Source organism: Mustelus asterias, chromosome 1, assembly GCF_964213995.1.
Source record: "Mustelus asterias chromosome 1, sMusAst1.hap1.1, whole genome shotgun sequence".
In the NCBI taxonomy this organism is placed as follows: Eukaryota; Metazoa; Chordata; class Chondrichthyes; order Carcharhiniformes; family Triakidae; genus Mustelus; species Mustelus asterias.
The window spans coordinates 132,909,186-132,929,112 of record NC_135801.1 but is presented as its reverse complement, the minus strand read 5'-3'; the positions used below and the strand labels follow the sequence as shown (position 1 = coordinate 132,929,112).

At 44.0% G+C, this 19,927-nt stretch overlaps 1 protein-coding gene across 1 annotated transcript in view; it reads right to left on the bottom strand.

Moving 5' to 3' along the window:
* LOC144510845 (transmembrane protease serine 9-like) overlaps positions 1-19,927 on the bottom strand; it is a 47,031-nt gene continuing 27,104 nt past the window's right edge. Inside the window, exons 9-12 of the mRNA XM_078240864.1 lie at positions 9,221-9,383; positions 2,842-2,983; positions 1,587-1,856; positions 1-183 (exon numbers count right to left, since the gene is read on the bottom strand). Coding sequence (XP_078096990.1) covers positions 1-183; positions 1,587-1,856; positions 2,842-2,983; positions 9,221-9,383 — 758 coding nt within the window. The remainder of the gene's footprint in view (positions 184-1,586; positions 1,857-2,841; positions 2,984-9,220; positions 9,384-19,927) is intronic.

The following is a 19,927-nucleotide window of genomic DNA, read 5'->3' as shown; positions in this document are numbered from 1 at the left end:
TCAATATATTTCTTCAGCCGTCATATTGTGAGCTTGCACACCAATTGTTTTCTCAATCCAGTCCAGGTATTTCTTTGATATGAGAGTGTAAATCCCAGGCTTCTTGGCTGTTGGTTTTTTAGGGCCATATGACACAATCCCTTTGTACACACCTTTGCAAATTAAAGGACCACCTGAATCATACTGGAAGAATAAAAGATGAAAAAGACAATAACTGAGCAGACTTGGTTAAATTTGAATCAGTTTAAATTGCAATATATTCATGTCATGTTGAGATGTTCTCAGTGTTTATGTACACGTTGTGGGTTACAATAATATCTGAAAAAATAGCATTGCATGAATCTGGTTGGTCCAGGAAATATCAGATCCATTGATAGCTCTTGTGATCCTCTATCAAATATACCAACCAGTCATTAACCAACCCACTCTCAAATTTGCTGCTACATTCAGCCTTTATCTCCCAACAGTCCATTTCACCCTCATTGAGGATGTCAAGAAACAAAATAGAATATTTACTGCATAGACATAGGAAAAATATTTTTACTTACCAAATCTGAAATTGGCCGTACACTGTCTCAACTCTCACCTTTTTCTCCCCATTATCTATGTTTTTTTTTCATAACCATGTGTCCCTGCATTTGGACTTGTCTTAGTACCAGGAGCTTCTGGCAACATATACTGCCATTTTTAAAATTTGCTCACAGGATTGAGGCATCTTATTTTTCTAGTCGCCAGAAGGAAAATCAAAACAAAAACTTATCTCTCACAAAAAAAAAGAGATTGGACCTCAGTGACCGGCATCCGCAAGTCCCAGTGGGCCTCAGTGGCCTCTGTGCATGAGCTGGTCCTGAAAAGACTGCACAAAGGCAGATCATTTTTTTAACCAATCTTTGGGTTCTGCTCACTGACAGGCCAGAGAATGCTGCATATGCAGAGTTACAATGGGCTTGTGAACACCTGGTATTCTGTTGGCATGGCTGGCTATCTGAGAGATTGTGTGGAAAGCAAAACTTGAATACAATTTGCACTCAAATGAAGAGGAACATCAGAAGGAGGGGTTGAAATGCTGGAGGTGGATTCTTGGTGAAGACATCCAGAGCAAGCATAATTTTGGAATAGATTCCAAGGCATTCTCTTCAGGAGCGGAGATAAGAGACCCTTTGGTGAAAGGCAGAATTCAAATGAGAGTAGTTAGCTTGCAGTGTGTCAAGCGTCTGTAAGGAGTTTGGGAAGAGATCCATAGAGTAAAAGCAAATTACTGTGGATGCCGGAATCTGAAACAAAGACCAAAAAATGCTGGAAAATCTCAGCAGGTTAACAGCATCTGTGGAGAGTCTGGATGATGGGATTACTTCTGACCCATTCGGTATCCATGGGGGCGATCTTGAGCCCATGCTTGCCATCTGTGGAAATGGTGGCAGGGACTCAAGATCAGGTGAAACCCAGAAGTCGCATTATAGGCCAGGCCAGGTAAAGGCAGCAGGTTTCTCTCAGTAAGAGGCATTAGTAAATCAGTTGGATTTTTACAAAAATTCCAAAAGTTTCATTGTAACTTTAAGTAATACCAGCTAACATAGTACACTCACTGTATTTGCGTCTTTCCTGCCTTGTCTGTCACCAGCACAGATCATGTCCTCTGTAATGTTAGGATTACCCCTGTAACTACTGTTGCATGTTTTGCGATCTACTACAGTTAGATCCACTTCTTGAAGTGTGTCAGATGGAGAATTTGAATTTGGTTTAGTTGCTCCCCATCCTGCCACTGTACAGCGAGTTCCGGGTTTCACATCTGCACCCTTATCGGCAGGTAGTTTGAGCAGGTTCACATATTCGTTGATCTTTGCTTCACTGGACAGCTGTGGTACAATAAGAATTAATTAATATTTTTGCTCTTCAAAACGTGAAGATCTCATAGTATTGATTTATTCCAAAATATATCAGTAATTTTCTCCTTGTGAGAAACCTGCCTTGCAAACGTGTCCCCTCTAAGACTGAGTACTCTGACTTGGATCCGTCAATGGCTCCATGGGCACTGACTATCTCTGCTCTGGCTCTCCAGATGTTGTTTATCATTTATGGACCATGATGGTGATTGTTATTATCTGGAGGACCACAACTCAGCCCAACCCAATTCACATCCAACATCCACACAGCAGCAATCACCGGACAATCTGGAGCAGGATTCCCAGTTGATGTCCTAACCTGAGGAGCAAAGATTGGTAAATGAACATGGCCTCTGATCGCTGTCTAACAACTGTTGCTGAAAAGTCCCCAGTGTGGATTCAGGATGAAGTCACAGGGCCAAGCAGCTTGTTGATGCTCATTATGAAGAATACACATGACAAGCACTGTGGTCTTCTTCATGTCTGAATCTTAATCTTTGGCAGTTTTATTTATTTATTAGTGTCACAAGTAGGCTTACATTAACACTGCAATGAAGTTACTGTGAAAATCCCCTGGTCGCCACACTCCGGCGCTTGTTCGGGTACACTGAGCGAGAATTTAGCATGGCCAATGAACATAACCAGCAAGTCTTTTGGACTGTGAGAGGAAACCAAAACACCTGGAGGAAGCCCACGCAGACATGGGGAGAATGTGCAGACTCCGCACAGACAGTGACCCAAGCCAGGAATTAAATGGGGGTCCCTGGCGCTGTGAGGCAGCAGTGATAACCATTGTGTCTGACTGGTGAATCTCACAAATTGTTTTCCAAAATTTTTATTCAAAGAGGTTGAAGAGGTAAAGCTGTAACTTTCCTGTGAAATTAAATATTGATGTCTTTCTAACTGAATAATTGTAAACATCACAAAGAAATCTGAATCGAAGAAATAAAATTCATACTTCAACCAGCATGATGTCGTTTGCTTTAGTCTGAAAGCTGAACTTTGGATGGCGAGTAATCTCCTTAACCTGAAGCTTTTGTTGAGTCTTCTCTTTCCGTGAAAGAGAATGTGCTCCAAGAACGACTCGAGTAAACTTTCGACTGTAGTTCATCAGAAAGAGAAAGAATTATTCTTTCATTAAAAAGACAACTTTCATGTTAAAGAGCAATTGGAGTTTCAAACAGTGTAAGAATATCAAACTGAACAAAATTAACCAATAGGGCACACGGAGTTGGGGGTAGTGTGTTAAAGTGGATTGGGGACTGGCTATCCGACAGGAAGCAAAGAGTCGGAATAAATGGGTGTTTTTCCGGTTGGAGGAAGGTAACTAGTGGCGTGCCGCAGGGATCGGTACTCGGGCCGCAACTGTTTACCATTTATATAGATGATCTGGAGGAGGGGACGGAGTGTAGGGTAACGAAGTTTGCAGACGACACAAAGATAAGTGGAAAAGTGAATCGTGTGGAGGACGGAGAAGATCTGCAGAGAGATTTGGACAGGCTGAGTGAGTGGGCGAGGATATGGCAAATGGAGTATAACGTTGAGAAATGCGAGGTTATACACTTTGGAGGAAATAATAACAAATGGGATTATTATCTCAATGGAAACAAATTAAAACATGCTACCGTGCAAAGGGACCTGGGGGTCCTTGTGCATGAGACGCAAAAGCCCAGTCTGCAGGTACAACAGGTGATCAAGAAGGCAAATGGGATGTTGGCCTATATTGCGAAGGGGATAGAATATAAAAGCAGGGATGTCTTGATGCACCTGTACAGGGCATTGGTGAGGCCGCAGCTGGAATATTGTGTGCAGTATTGGTCCCCTTATATGAGGAAGGATATATTGGCATTGGAGGGAGTGCAGAGAAGGTTCACCAGGTTGATACCGGAGATGAGGGGTTTGGATTATGAGGAGAGGCTGAGGAGATTGGGTTTGTACTCGTTGGAGTTTAGAAGGATGAGGGGGGATCTTATGGAGACTTATAAGATAATGCGGGGGCTGGATAGGGTGGAGGCGGAGAGATTCTTTCCACTTAGTAAGGAAGATAAAACTAGAGGACACAGTCTCAAAATAAAGGGGGGTCGGTTTAAGACAGAGTTGAGGAGGAACTTCTTCTCCCAGAGGGTGGTGAATCTCTGGAATTCTCTGCCCACTGAGGTGGTGGAGGCTACCTCGCTGAATATGTTTAAAGCGCGGATGGATGGATTCCTGATTGGTAAGGGAATTAAGGGTTATGGGGATCAGGCGGGTAAGTGGTACTGATCCACGTCAGATCAGCCATGATCTTATTGAATGGCGGGGCAGGCTCGAGGGGCTAGATGGCCTACTCCTGCTCCTATTTCTTATGTTCTTATGTTCTTATTTAGTATTTACCATTTCTTCCTTCAACTGACCAAACACTGAATCGATAATTCAGGAATTGACCACTCAGTTCAACTTGTCCAAATGGCGTCAGTTCAAATGAACTTGCTTGACTCGACCTTTTCCCAATCTGTTCCCATATCCCCCCTTCCACTCCTCCCTCACATATGTAAAGATTCTGCATTTCATGCCAGCATGCAGTAAGGCAGATTATCAGACAGGTAAAAATGCTGGAATTAAATAGCAGCTCAGTCAATATCTGAAATGTTGGCATTTTGGTGGAATTCTTCCTCAGATGCTGATAGATCCATTCTGCATTTCCAGATTTCCAGTAATCACATTTTTTTCTTTTGATCTCCAGTGTAACTGCAGTGAATTAATTATTGATGAGGAAAAGCGTGGGCAGATTGAGGCGTGGCTTTTAACTAGAGAATGAAAGTAAAATTCAAATCATCTGTAAAATATTCGCCTTAGAAAATCTAAATGAGGTTAAACACCTTCTAGCCAGTGACTAAGGAAAGGTTTGCAAGGTCAGATGGTCATTCCTTATTTCTGTACCACTGCTGCTCTCCCACACCACACATAGTGGCACAGTGGTTAGCACTGCTGCCTCACAGCTCCAGGGACCAGGTTCGATTCCTGGCTTGGGTCACTGTCTGCGTGGAGTTTGAATGTTCCCCCCGTGTCTGCGTGGGTTTGTTCCAGGTGCTCTGGTTTTCTCCCACAGTCTGAAAGACGTGCTGGTTAGGTACATTGACCCGAACAGGTGCTGGAGTGTGGTGACTAGAGGAATTTCACAGTAACTCCATTGCTGTGTTAACGTAGGTCTTACTTGTGACTAATAAATAAATTTTACTTTTACTTTTACTTTGGGCACATTTAAATATCTGCCATTCTCCAGAGGTTTAAGAGTGTTCAACTGCAGAGCAGGAGAGAGCTAGGAACCTCGCCCTCTGACCGAAAGCATCAGCACTCCAATGTCCCTTTCTAAATGGTTTTTAATTTAATGATTGGGATAAATGTCCAGTTTGTTCTGGGATCTGGACCCTCAGATGGGACACATGTGGATGGCCAGGTGTACCACTTTCTATCATGTTCACATTGATAGCTCACAGAAACTCCCAGCCCGAGTCTACATCCATCTATTTCAGAGGCCCTGCAAGAGGCACACAGAGGTTCTATCCATTATGAGGCCCTGCAGCGTCCCTAACATAAAACCTGATGTATTCAGGTCCTAAGTTAATTTCTGGCTCTCCAGGTGTCCAGTAAAGGGTTACAGAGGCAGTACCCTTTTTGCAGAGTTCTATCCTGGTTAGTAAAGCCTCACCAATAGAACATATTCAGCAAAACAACCTCATAGAATACTTATAATGCACTTTAGATTGATATCAGGAGTTGATGTTGGTGTCATCAGGCCATTACTCACACAAGTTACTAATGATAGTCTGTGGTCATTTTGTTTATCCTGAAAGTTGCTCAGGATGTCACTAATATGATCCTGTTTCTAACAATGAGAACATAGGTGAACTCACTGATTGGACCTGCGAGGTAGAACTATTATTAGGGACAGTGATTCTTGCCACTTGGATCCATTGCAAGTGAATGGCCTAACAGGCAGTTCACTTCTAACTGGACAAGCAGTGAGGGACAGAAATACTCTCTTTAAGTTTTAAAGTTTATTTATTAGTATCATAAATTGTCTTACATTAACACTGCAATGAAGTTACTGTGAAGATTCCCTAGTTGCCACACTCCGGCGCCTGTTTAGGTACAATGAAGTAGAATTTAGCATGGCCAATGCATCTAACCAGCACAGACTGAGGGAGGAAACCGGAGCACCTGGAGGAAACCCATGCAGACATGGGGAGAACATGCAGACTCCGCACAGACAGTGACTCAAGCCGGGAATCGAACCCGGGTCCCTGGTGCTGTGAGGCAGCTGTGCTAACTCCTGGCTTTGTGGGGATTTCAGATGCTTGGCTATCAAATGAAATCACGCTCACCACGAGAGAACCATATAATTTTCTGCCATCTAACAGTAAAGCCATCTATGAAAGTAAATAATTTTTTTTGTCATATCACGAACAGAAATATATTCCAATAACACTCGGTTCTCTGTGTAACAATAGTGGTGTGGCTGGAGCTTGAAAGCAATTATTTGATGTGGATTTAGTGTATCCACGGGTATCAGACTGTTCGGAAGGACAGACAGGAAGATAAGGGAGGTGATGTAGCTCTGATACTTAAGGGTGACATAAGGGTGGAAGTGAGAGATGATATAGGTTCTATGGAGAAAAATGTTGAATCCATTTTGGGTGGAAATAGTCAGGAGAAAAAGTCACTGATAGGCATAGTCTCCAGGCCGCCAAATAATAACATCACGGTGGGGCGAGCAATAAACAAGAAAATAACTGATGCATGTAAAAATGGTATAGCAATTATCATGGGGGATTTCAATCCACACGTTGATTGGTCAAACCAGATCGGTCAAAGCAGCCTTGAGGAGGAGTTCATAGAATGTATCCGCGATGGTTTCCTTGAACAGTATGTAATGGAACCTATGAGGGAGCAAGCTATCCTAGATCTGGTCCTGTGTAATGAGACAGGAATAATTAATGATCTTATAGTTAGGGATCCTCTCGGAAGAAGCGGTCACAGTATGGTTGAATTTAAAATACAGATAGAGCGTGAGAAGGTAAAATCCAATACCAGTGTCTTGTGGTTAAACAAAGGAGACTACAATGGGATGAGGGAGGGGTTGGCTAAGATAGGCTGGGAACAAAAACTTTATGGTGGGACAATTGAGGAACAGTGGAGGACTTTCAAAGGGATTTTTCACAGTGCTCAATAAAAGTATATACCAGTGATAAAAAAGAACTGTAGGAAAAGGGATAATCAGCCATGGATATCTAAGGAAATAAAGGAGGGTATCAAATTGAAAGAAAATGCATACAAAGCGGCAAAGATTAATGGGAAACTAGAGGATTGGGAAATCTTTAAAGGTCAACAGAAAGCCACAAAAAAAGATAAAGAAGAATAAGATAAATTATCAGAGTAAACTAGCTCAGAATATAAAAACAGATAGCAAATGTTTCTCCAAATATATAAAACAAAAAGCAGTGACTAAGGTAAACATTGTTCCTTTAGAGGATGAGAAGGGGGATTTAATAATGGAAAATGAGGGAATGGCCGAAGCATTGAACAGGTATTTTGTGTCGGTCTTCACAGTGGAAGACACAAATAACAAGAATTGGTGACAAGAAGTCTATGGCAGGTGAGGACCTAAAAACGATCATGATCACTAAAGAAGCAGAATTGGGCAAGCTAATGGGACTAAACAGGCAAGTCTCTTGGCCCTGATGGAATGCATCCTAGGGACTAAAAGGGATGTGGGGGGAAATAGCAAATGCACTCCTGGTAATTTACCAAAATTCACTGGACTCCCGGGCAGTTCCAGCAGATTGGAAAACAGCAAATGTGACGCCACTGTTTTTAAAAGGTGGACAAAAGGCAGGTAACTATAGGCCAGTTAGCTTAACTTCTGTAGCAGGGAAAATGCTTGAATCTATCATCAAGGAAGAAATAGTGAGAAATTGTCCCATTGGGAAGACACAGCATGGATTGATGAAAGGCAGGTCATGTTTAACCAATTTGGTGGAATTCTTCGAGTACATTACAAGTGCGGTAGACAATTGGGAATCGGTGAATGTGGTGCATCTGGATTTCCAGAAGGCATTCAACAAAATGCCGCACAAAAAGCTACTGCATAAGATAAAGGTGCATGGCGTTACGGGCACTGTATAAGCATGGATAGAGGATTGGTTAACTAACAGAAAGCAAAGAGTGCGGGTAGATGGGTGTTTTTCTGGTTGGCAATCAGTGACTAGCGGTGTGCCTCAGGGGTCAATGTTGGGACCACAAGTGTTTCCAATTTCCATCGATGATTTGGAGTTGGGGACCAAGTGTAGTGTGTCAAAGTTCGCAGATGACACTAAGATGAATGGTAGAGCAAAATGTGCACTGAACATTTGCAAGGGGATATAGATAGTTTAAGTGAGTGGGCAAGGGTCTGGCAGATGGAGTCCAATGTTGGTAAATGTGAGGCCATCCATTTTGGTAGGAATCCTAGCAAAATGGATTATTATTTAAATGGTAAAAGATTGCAGCACGCTGCTGTGCAGAGGGACCTGGGTGTTCTTGTGCATGAATCACAAAAAGTTGGTTTGCAAGTGCAGCAGGTAATTAAGAAGGCAAATTGAATTTTGTCCTTCATTGCAAGAGGAATGGAGTATAAAAACAGCAAGGTTATGTTGCAGCTATGTAAGGTGCTGGTGAGGCCACACCTGGAGCACGATGTACAGTTTTGGTCTCCTTACTTGAGAAAGGATATATTGGCACTCTTGGGGGTGCAGAGGAGATTCACTAGGTTGATTCTGGAGTTGAGAGGGTTGGCTTCTGAGGAGAGACTGAGTAGACTGGACTATACTCATTGGAATTTAGAAGAATGAGGGGAGATCTTACAGAAACTTATAAAACGATGAAGGGAATAGATCAGGTACAAGCAGGGAGGTTGTTTCCATTGGCAGGTGAAATTAGAACTAGGAGGCATAGCCTCAAAATAAGGGGAAGCAGATTTAGGACTGAGATGAAGGGGAACTTCTTCACCCAAAGGGTTGTGAATCTGTGGAATTCCCTGCCCAGTGAAGCAGTTGAGGCTACCTCATTGAATGTTTTTAAGGCTAAGATAGACAGATTTTTGATCAGTAAAGGAATAAAGGCTATGGTGAGCGCGCGGGTAAGTGGAGTTCAGTCCATGAAAAGATCAGCCATGATCTTATTGAATGGCAGAGCAGGCTCAAGGGGCCAAATGGCCTACTCCTGCTCCTAGATCTTATGTTCTAGGAGTTAAACCATTTGCAAACTTGAGTTAATAATCATAATAATATTAATTTATACATCTACACATTGTAACTTACAATATACAGTGTGCTGCAGACAGGATCCAATTAGGTCTGATCAAAGCCCCTCCGCAACAATGTTTATAGCCACTCTTTTCTCTTCTACTATGTTGGATAGATGCCATATAAGGTTTTGAATGAGGTTTAGCTTCATGACCTCCGATTATTTCCACACCATGATCTGTATCAAAAAATAAATGATATTAAAGGGCTATTTGATCAGTTGAAATGGGCACTGAATTAATCTAGTTAGATTTTTATATCAGTGAATATGGGGGTTATCCTACATTTAAATAGAACATGATGTTAATTTATTTAAAACGTAAGTAATACATTCTAAAATCGGTGAGGGGGGAATGACTGTCCTGGACATCAAAGCAGCATTTGAATCTGTGTGGCATCAAGGATCTCGAGTAAAATTGAAGTCAATGGGGTCATGGTGCAAACTCCCCACTGACTGCAGTCATACCGAGCACAAAAGAAGATGGTGTCATTATTGGAGATTTATTACAAACAAACAAAGAACAAAGAACAGTACAGCACAGGAAACAGGCCCTTCGGCCCTCGAAGACTGTGCCGCTCCTTGGTCCAACTAGGCCAATCTTTGTATCCCTCCATTCCCAGGCTGCTCATGTGACTATCCAGGTAAGTCTTAAACGATGTCAGCATGTCTGCCTCCACCACCCTACTTGGCAGCGCATTCCAGGCCCCCACCACCCTCTGTGTAAAAAACATCCCTCTAATATCTGAGTTATACTTCGCCCCTCTCACCTTGAGCCCGTGACCCCTCGTGAACGTCACTTCTGATCTGGGAAAAAGCTTCCCACCGTTCACCTTATCTATCCCCTTCATAATCTTGTACACCTCTATTAGATCTCCCCTCATTCTCCGTCTTTCCAGGGAGAACAACCCCAGTTTACCCAATCTCTCCTCATAGCTAAGACCCTCCATACCAGGCAACATCCTGGTAAACCTTCTCTGCACTCTCTCTAACGCCTCCACGTCCTTCTGGTAGTGCGGCGACCAGAACTGGATGCAGTACTCCAAATGTGGCCTAAACAGTGTTCTATACAGCTGCATCATCAGACTCCAGCTTTTATACTCTATACCCCGTCCTATAAAGGCAAGCATACCATATGCCTTCTTCACCACCTTCTCCACTTGTGTTGCCACCTTCAAGGATTTGTGGACTTGCACACCTAGGTCCCTCTGTGTTTCTACACTCTTGATGGCTCTGCCATTTATTGTATAACTCCTCCCTACATTATTTCTTCCAAAATGCATCACTTCACATTTATCTGGATTAAATTCCATCTGCCACCTCTCCGCCCAATTTTCCAGCCTATCTATATCTTGCTGTATTGCCCGACAATGCTCATCGCTATCCGTAAGTCCAGCCATCTTCGTGTCATCCGCAAACTTGCTGATAACACCAGTTACACCTTCTTCCAAATCATTTATATATATCACAAATAGCAGAGGTCCCAGTACAGAGCCCTGCGGAACACCACTGGTCACAAACCTAGGAACAAAAGAGTTGTCAGGGAGAAAATCGGACCTCTCAGGGACAAAGGAGGGGAATTATGCTTAGAACCCAAGGGAATAGGGGAGATCCTAAATGAATACTTTGCATCGGTATTCACGAAGGAGAGGGGCGTGTTAACCGGGAGTGTCTCGGAGGGAGGTGTTGACCCGTTAGAGAAAATCTCCATTACAAGAGAGGAGGTGTTAGGTTTTTTAGGGAACATTAAAACTGACAAAGCCCCAGGGCCTGATGGCATCTATCCTCGACTGCTCAGGGAGACGAGAGGTGAAATTGCTGGGCCTCTGACGGAAATCTTTGTCGCTTCTTTGGACACGGGTGAGGTCCCTGAGGATTGGAGGATAGCGAATGTGGTCCCGTTGTTTAAGAAGGGTAGCAGGGATAACCCAGGAAATTATAGGCCGGTGAGCTTGACGTCCGTGGTAGGGAAGTTGTTGGAGAGGATTCTTAGAGACAGGATGTATGTGCATTTAGAACGGAACAATCTCATTAGTGACAGACAGCATGGTTTTGTAAGAGGGAGGTCGTGCCTTACAAATTTGGTGGAGTTTTTTGAGGAAGTGACAAAAACGGTTGATGAAGGAAGGGCCGTGGATGTCGTCTATATGGATTTCAGTAAGGCATTTGACAAAGTCCCACATGGCAGGTTGGTTAAGAAGGTTAAGGCTCATGGGATACAAGGAGAAGTGGCTCGATGGGTGGAGAACTGGCTTGGCCATAGGAGACAGAGGATAGTGGTCGAAGGGTCTTCAACCGTTTTTGTCACTTCCTCAAAATTACCTCGGCACCAATGCAGGAGTTAATCAGGGTAGTGTCCTAGGTTCAACCATTTTCAGCAAGTTCATAAATGGCATTCCTTATTTGATATTGTCAGATGTGGGCATGTTCACTGATAATTGCACAATGTTCAGTTTGACTACAATTACTCTGGTAATGAAGTAGTCTATGACTACACGCAGCAAGCCTTGGACAACATCCAGGTTTGGGCTGATAAATGGCAAGTAATAGTCCTGTCATCGAAGTATTCATTAGTGACCATCTCCACATGAGAGATTTATTTCTTCCATTGACAGTCAATGACATCACCATCATCCTATCTTCCATTTAAACATGCTGGGGGCCACCATTGTCCAGAGGTTTAAATGGACCAGCTACACAACTTCAACCCCGATAAATGCGTCGTGGTCCATTTTGGTAGGACAAATGGGATGAAGGAGTACAATATAAAGGGAAAGACTCTTAGTACGGTAGAGGATCAGAAGGACCTTGGGGTCCGGGTCCATAGGACTCTGAAATCGGCCCCGCAGGTGGAGGAGGTGGTTAAGAAGGCGTATGGTGTGCTGGCCTTTATCAATCGAGGGATTGAGTTTAGGAGTCCGGGGATAATGATGCAGACCCCACTTGGAGTACTGTGCTCAGTTCTGGTCGCCTCACTATAGGAAGGATGTGGAAAAGATTGAAAGGGTGCAGAGGAGATTTACAAGGATGTTGCCTGGATTGAGTGGCATGCCTTATGAGGATAGGCTGAGGGAGTTCGGTCTTTTCTCCTTGGAGCGACGAAGGATGAGAGGAGATCTAATAGAGGTGTATAAGATGTTGAGAGGCATAGATCGGGTGGACTTTCAGAGGTTTTTTCCCAGGGTGGAAATGTCGGCTACGAGAGGACACAGGTTTAGGGTGCTGGGGGGTAGGTACAGGGGAGATGTTAGGGGTAAGTTTTTCACACAGAGGGTGGTGGGCGAGTGGAATCGGCTGCCGTCAGTGGTGGTGTAGGCGAACTCAATAGGGCCTTTTAAGAGACTCCTGGATGAGTACATGGAGCTTAATAGGATGGAGGGTTATAGGTAGGTCTAGAAGGTAGGGATGTGTTCGCACAACTTGTGGACCGAAGGGCCTGTTTTTGCTGTAGTTTTTCTATGTTTCTATGTTTCTAATTGCCTGGATTAATGCTGTTACATCAAGGCTCAAGAAACTCAACATTAGTTAGGACAAATCAGCCCATGTGATCAGCAACCTAACAGCTACCTTAAACATTCGGACACCAAGTGTCCCAAATAGAATGCATAATTTGCTTATATCACAAAGCAAATGCAAACATTAGCTGGAATTTTACTACCCGCTCGCCATGGGAGTCAGAGCAGGGGAGAGGTGGAACATGGTTACACATGGGATGTCAGGCCAGTGTCAATTGTGCCCAGCATGTTACGTGAGGGCATTTTCATGACACCGTGTGCCTCTTTCCATCAGGTTTCTGGATCATAATGGACTGCAAGCTGGCACACTCAGTCAGGGAGGCATGTCCACTCTCCTGACAGGAAAATGGCATTGTAGGGGCATCTGAGGGCATTTGGGGGGTATATGTTTAACTGTGCAAGTGCCGCAAGATGGGGAGGGGTGAGGTCCCCATGGGGATTAGGGATATCATAAGTTCATGAATTGATAAGATATAGGAGCAGAATTAGACCATTCGGCCCATCAAGTCCACTCCGCCATTCGATCATGGCTGATATGCTACTCATCCCCATTTTCCTGTCTTCTCCCTTTAGCTCTTCAACCCATTACCAATTAAAAATCTGTCTAACTCCTCCTTAAATTTACTCACTGTCCCAGCATCCACCGCACTTTGGGGTAGCGAATTCCACAGATTAACAACCCTTTGGGAGAAGTAGTTTATCCTCTGTTTTAAATTTGCTACCCCTTATCCTAGGATTATGACCTCTCATCCTAGAATGCCCCACAAGAGGAAGCATCCACTCCACATCTACTTTACCCATATCTTTTATCATCTATATACCTCAATTTGATCTCCCCTCATTCTTCTAAATTCCAGAGAGTCTCAGCCTAAATTGTTCAATCCCTCTTCATACATCAAATCCTTCATCTCTGGAATCAATCTAGTGAACCTCCTCTGAACTACCTCCAATGCCACTACATCTTTCCTCAAATAAGGAGACGCAAACTGTGCACAATGCTCCAGGTGCGGCCTCACCAATGCCTTGTATAGTTGCAACAATACTTACCTTTATATTCTATTCCTTTAGCTTTAAATGTCAACATTCCATTCACTTTCTTTATTATCTGCTGTATCTGCATGCTAGTTTTCTGTGACGCATGAACAAAGACACCCAGATCCCTCTGCACCGCAGCACCCCGAAGTCTCTCCCCATTTCGATAACAAGTCGCCTTCCCATTTTTCCGACCAAAATGCATGACTTCACACTTTTCCACGTTAAACTCCATCTGCCACATTTTGGCCCACTCTCCTAACCGATCTATATCCATTTGTCGGGTTCTTATTTCCTCATTGCAACTTGTATTTACGTCAAAATGTCCAGGGGAGCAACAAACAGAGAACTGAGCTAACGTTTCAAGTCTGGATGACACTTTGCTAGAGCTGTACTCAAAGCTGCAATTCAGAACTGTATTTTTCGTCAGAGAAAGTATTCACATCTAAATCAGGATTACTGTGTATGGAGTATAGTAAACAAGATTGGGGAGCTATAGGCACATATTGAGTTTGGAAATATGATGTAATGGTGATAGCAGAAACCTGGTTCAAGGAAGAGCAGGACTGGGTGTTAAATATGCCTGAATACAAGGTGTTCAGAGAATATAGGAAAGGAAGGCAAAGGGTAGGAGTGGCAGTATTGGTTCGGGAGAGCATTACAGTGCTGGATGTCCCAGAGGATTCAAGCATAGAATCAATTTGGCTAAAGCTAAGGAACTAAAAGGATGTGATTACATTGCTCAGAGTAGCTTATTGACTGCAACTAGTGAGAAGGATATAGAAGAACAAATCTGCAAGGAAATTACAGAGAGATATTATAGAGTAGTTCTAATGGGGGATTTTAATTACCCAGATATAGATAAGGATAGTGTTAGTGCAAAAGACACAGAGGAGCAAAAGTTCCTAGACTGTGCTGAGGAAAACTTTCGACATTTATGAAGATGTGACTAGGGCGGTTGATGGAGGAGAACCGGTGGATGCGGTGTTTTTGGATTTCCAAAAGGCGTTTGATAAGGTGCCCCATAAAAGGCTGCTGAAGAAGATTAGGGCACACGGAGTTGGGGGTAGTGTGTTAAAGTGGATTGGGGACTGGCTATCCGACAGGAAGCAAAGAGTCGGAATAAATGGGTGTTTTTCCGGTTGGAGGAAGGTAACTAGTGGCGTGCCGCAGGGATCGGTACTCGGGCCGCAACTGTTTACCATTTATATAGATGATCTGGAGGAGGGGACGGAGTGTAGGGTAACGAAGTTTGCAGACGACACAAAGATAAGTGGAAAAGTGAATCGTGTGGAGGACGGAGAAGATCTGCAGAGAGATTTGGACAGGCTGAGTGAGTGGGCGAGGATATGGCAAATGGAGTTTGACAAAGTCCCTCATGGTAGGCTAGTGAAAAAGGTTGGATCCCATGGGATAAAGGGGGAGGTGGCTAGATGGGTGGAGAACTGGCTTGGTCATAGAAGACAGAGGGTGGTAGTGGAAGGGTCTTTTTCCGGCTGGAGGCCTGTGACTAGTGGTGTACCGCAGGGCTCTGTATTGGGACCTCTGCTGTTTGTGATTTATATAAATGATCTGGAAGAAGGAGTAACTGGGGTGATCAGTAAGTTTGCGGACGACACAAAACTGGCAGGACTTGCAGATAGTGAGGAACATTGTCAGAGGCTACAGAAGGATATAGATAGGCTGGAAATTTGGGCAAGGAAATGGCAGATGGAGTTCAATCCTGATAAATGCGAAGTGATGCATTTTGGTGGGAATAATGTAGGGAGGAGCTACACGATAAATGGAAGAACCATAAAGGGTGTAGAGACGCAGAGGGACCTGGGTGTGCAAGTCCACAGATCTTTGAAGGTGACGTCACAGGTGGAGAAGGTGGTGAAGAAGGCATATGGCATGCTTGCCTTTATAGGACGGGGCATAGAGTATAAAAGTTGGGGTCTGATGTTGCAGATGTATAGAACGTTGGTTCGGCCGCATTTGGAATACTGCGTCCAGTTCTGGTCGCCACACTACCAGAAGGACGTGGAGGCTTTGGAGAGAGTACAGAGGAGGTTTACCAGGATGTTGCCTGGTATGGAGGGGCTTGGTTATGAGGAGAGATTGGGGAAACTGGGGTTGTTCTCCTTGGAAAGACGGAGGATGAGGGGAGACTTAATAGAGGTGTATAAAATTATGAAAGGCATAGATAGGGTGAACGGTGGGAAGCTTTTCCCCGGGTCGGTGGTGACGTTCACGAGGGGTCATAGGTTCAAGGTGAAGGGGGGGAGGTTTAACACAGATATCAGAAGGACATATTTCACACAGAGGGTCGTGGGGGCCTGGAATGTGTTGCCGGGCAAGGTGGTGGAGGCGGACACACTGGGAACGTTTAAGACTTATCTAGACAGCTATATGAACGGAGTGGGAATGGAGGGATACAAAAGAGTGATCTAGTTTGGACCAGGGAGCGGCGCGGGCTAATTGTTCCTGGTTTCTCGTTTCAAGGCTTCATTCTACGATCATCTTGCTGGTGCCAGTACAGAGTGAGACTGCGGATAGTTGGGAACCTGTCTCGGGGGCAGGGGATTCATATGGTGTTCGTGGAAGTGGAAATGACTCGGGTTGGGAAGCATTTTCCGATCGGGGCCATTGTGATCTCCTGGACTCGTTTTGATCGCCTCAGGGGGTCGGAGAGGAATTTCCCAGATTTTTTTTTCCCCATATTGGCCCTGGGGTTTTTCACTCTGGGTTTTCGCCTCTCCCTGGAGATCACATGGTCTGGAATGGGGGGGTGGGGGTAAGTTAATAGGTTGTAATGAACAAAGCATCGTAGCTGTGAGGGACAGCTCGGTGGATAGGATATTGGTATGTAGATAGGCTGGAAAATTGGGCGGGGATCCTGGATTCAGGATTCAATCCTGGACCGGGGAGCGGCGCGGGCTTGGAGGGCCGAAGGGCCTGTTCCTGTGCTGTATTGTTCTTTGTTCTTTGTTCTTTGAGTATAACATTGAGAAATGCGAGGTTATACACTTTGGAGGAAATAATAACAAATGGGATTACTATCTCAATGGAAACAAATTAAAACATGCTACCGTGCAAAGGGACCTGGGGGTCCTTGTGCATGAGACGCAAAAGCCCAGTCTGCAGGTACAACAGGTGATCAAGAAGGCAAATGGGATGTTGGCCTATATTGCGAGGGGGATAGAATATAAAAGCAGGGATGTCTTGATGCACCTGTACAGGGCATTGGTGAGGCCGCAGCTGGAATACTGTGTGCAGTATTGGTCCCCTTATATGAGGAAGGATATATTGGCATTGGAGGGAGTGCAGAGAAGGTTCACCAGGTTGATACCGGAGATGAGGGGTTTGGATTATGAGGAGAGGCTGAGGAGATTGGGTTTGTACTCGTTGGAGTTTAGAAGGATGAGGGGGGATCTTATGGAGACTTATAAGATAATGCGGGGGCTGGATAGGGTGGAGGCGGAGAGATTCTTTCCACTTAGTAAGGAAGTTAAAACTAGAGGACACAGCCTCAAAATAAAGGGGGGTCGGTTTAAGACAGAGTTGAGGAGGAACTTCTTCTCCCAGAGGGTGGTGAATCTCTGGAATTCTCTGCCCACTGAGGTGGTGGAGGCTACCTCGCTGAATATGTTTAAAGCGCGGATGGATGGATTCCTGAGCGGTAAGGGAATTAAGGGTTATGGGGATCAGGCGGGTAAGTGGTACTGATCCACGTCAGATCAGCCATGATCCTATTGAATGGCGGGGCAGGCTCGAGGAGCTAGATGGCCTACTCCTGCTCCTATTTCTTATGTTCTTATGTTCTTATGACAGTAGTATGTTTCTAGTCTGACAAGAAAGGATGCACTGTTGGTCCTGGTTCTTGAAAATTAGTTGGGCCAAGTCCATCAAGTGTCAATAGGCAAACATTTAACAGACAGTGATCATTGTATCATAAGGTTTAGGATGATGAAAGTAAAAGAAAATGGGCAATCCAAATTGGCTGGGGAGAGCAAACTTGAAAGGGCAAGAACAGAGCTGGGCTGGTTATGCTGGAACTAAAGGTTGGCGGGAAAGACAGTACTTGAACAATTTATTACCTTCAAAACAGAAATAGATGTGACGCAGTCAAAGTATATATCCTTAAAAGCAAAAGGTAGGGCAAACAAATCCAGATTCCTTGGATGAAAAAAAGAGATGGAAGTTAAGATAAGGAAGAAAAAATGCACTTATAGCAAATGTCAAGTAGAAAGTCCAGTTGACAACCAAGAGGAGGTTCAGAGGGGAGGTGAAAAAGCACCTTAGAGAAACGAAGAGGAGTTATGAGAAAAGACTGGCAGCCAACGTAAAGAGGAATGTTCGAGTCTTCCATAGGTATGTAAATAATGTAAAAGAAGCAGTGAGGTTGATAAGGGACCGAAAAGAGGATTTACACATGGAGGCAGGGGCATGGCTGAAGTATTACATAAATACTTTGCATCCATCTTTACCAAAGAGGTAGATGCTATATAGGGCATGGTGACAAATGAGGAAACCCTGTCCCCAGAAGGGTTCAAAATTGATAAGAAAATATTGGATAGACTGTTGGTACTGAAAATTGACAAAGCACAAGGATTGGATGAGATGCATCCAAGGATATTGAAGGGAGTGAGAATGGAAATTGCAGTGGCACTGGCCATCATCTTGCAGTCTTCTCTGCACTCAGGGGAGGTGCCAGAGGACTTAAGAATTGCAAATGTGCCTCCCTTGTTCAAAAAAGGTTGCAAGGATAGCCCCAGCAACCCAGACCAGTCAGTTTAACATCAGTGATGGACAAGTTTCTAGAAACAATTATTTGGGATAGAATTGGTAGTCACATGGAAAAATGTGGGCTGATTTGGAAGAGCCAGAATGGATTTCTAGAGGGGAAATTGTGTTTACCTAACTTACTGGAGGTTTTTAATGAGGTAACAGAAAAGGCCGAAAAGCATAATGCTGTTGATGTGGTGTACATGGGCTTTCCAAAGGCATTCGATACAGTGCCACACAACAGACTTGTGAGAAAAGTTATAGCTCATGGAGAAAAATGGGCAGTAGCAATGTGGATGCAAAATTGGCTGAATGATAGGAGCCAGAGAGTAATGGTCAATGGATATGTTTTGGGCCGAAGGTAGGTTTGCAATGGTGTTCCCCAGGGCTCAGTATATGCACACTTGCTTTTCCTGATCTATATTAATGATCTATTGTTTCTATTTATAGGTAGGTCTAGAAGGTAGGGATGTGTTCAGCACAACTTGTGTGCCGGAGGGCCTGTTTGTGCTATAGTTTTTCTATGTTTCTATCTATATCTTGGTGTGCAGGGGACAATTGCAACGTTTGTGGATGACACAAAACTTGAAAGTGCTGTAAACTGTGAAGAGGACAGAGTAGAACTTTCAAAAGGACAGAGACAAGTTGGTGGAATAGGTAGATAGGTGGCAGATGGAGTTCAATGTGGAGAAATATGAGGTATGCATTCTGGTAGGAAGAACATGGAGAGACAATATAAAATAAGTGGTAAAATTCTTAACGGGATGCAGGACTGGGGGCAGTGTGTATTTGTGCACAGATCATTAAAGGTGGCAGGACAGGTAGAGAGAGCAGTTAATAAAGCATAAAGTATTCTGGGCTTCATTAATAGGGGCATAGAGTACAAGAGTAAAGAGGTTATGCTGAACTTATACAAGACACTAGTTAGACCTCAGCTGGAATATTGTGTACAGTTCTGGGCACCACACTATAGGAAGGATGTGATTGCACTGGAGGGAGTGCAGAAGAGGTTTACAAGGATGGTTCCAGGGGTGAGAAACTTCATTTGCAAGGATAGATTGGAGAGGTTTGGATTATTCTCCTTGGGGAGAAGAAGACTAAGAAGAGATCTGACAGAAATGTTCAAAATCATAAGGGGGCTGGACAGGATAAACAGGGAGAAATTGTTCCCTCTCCAAAAAAGGATCAAGAATGAGAGCACAGGTTTAAAATGATTTGCAAAAGAAGCAAATGAGATGTGAGAGAAAACATTTTCACACAGTGAGTGGTTCAGGTCTAGAATCACTACCTGAAGGTGTGGTGGAGACAGGTTCTGGCGAGGCATTAAAGAGGGCATGATTATTTGAAAAGAAACAATGTGCAGGGGTATCGGGAACAGGCAGGGCAATGGCATAAAGTCCTAATGCTCAT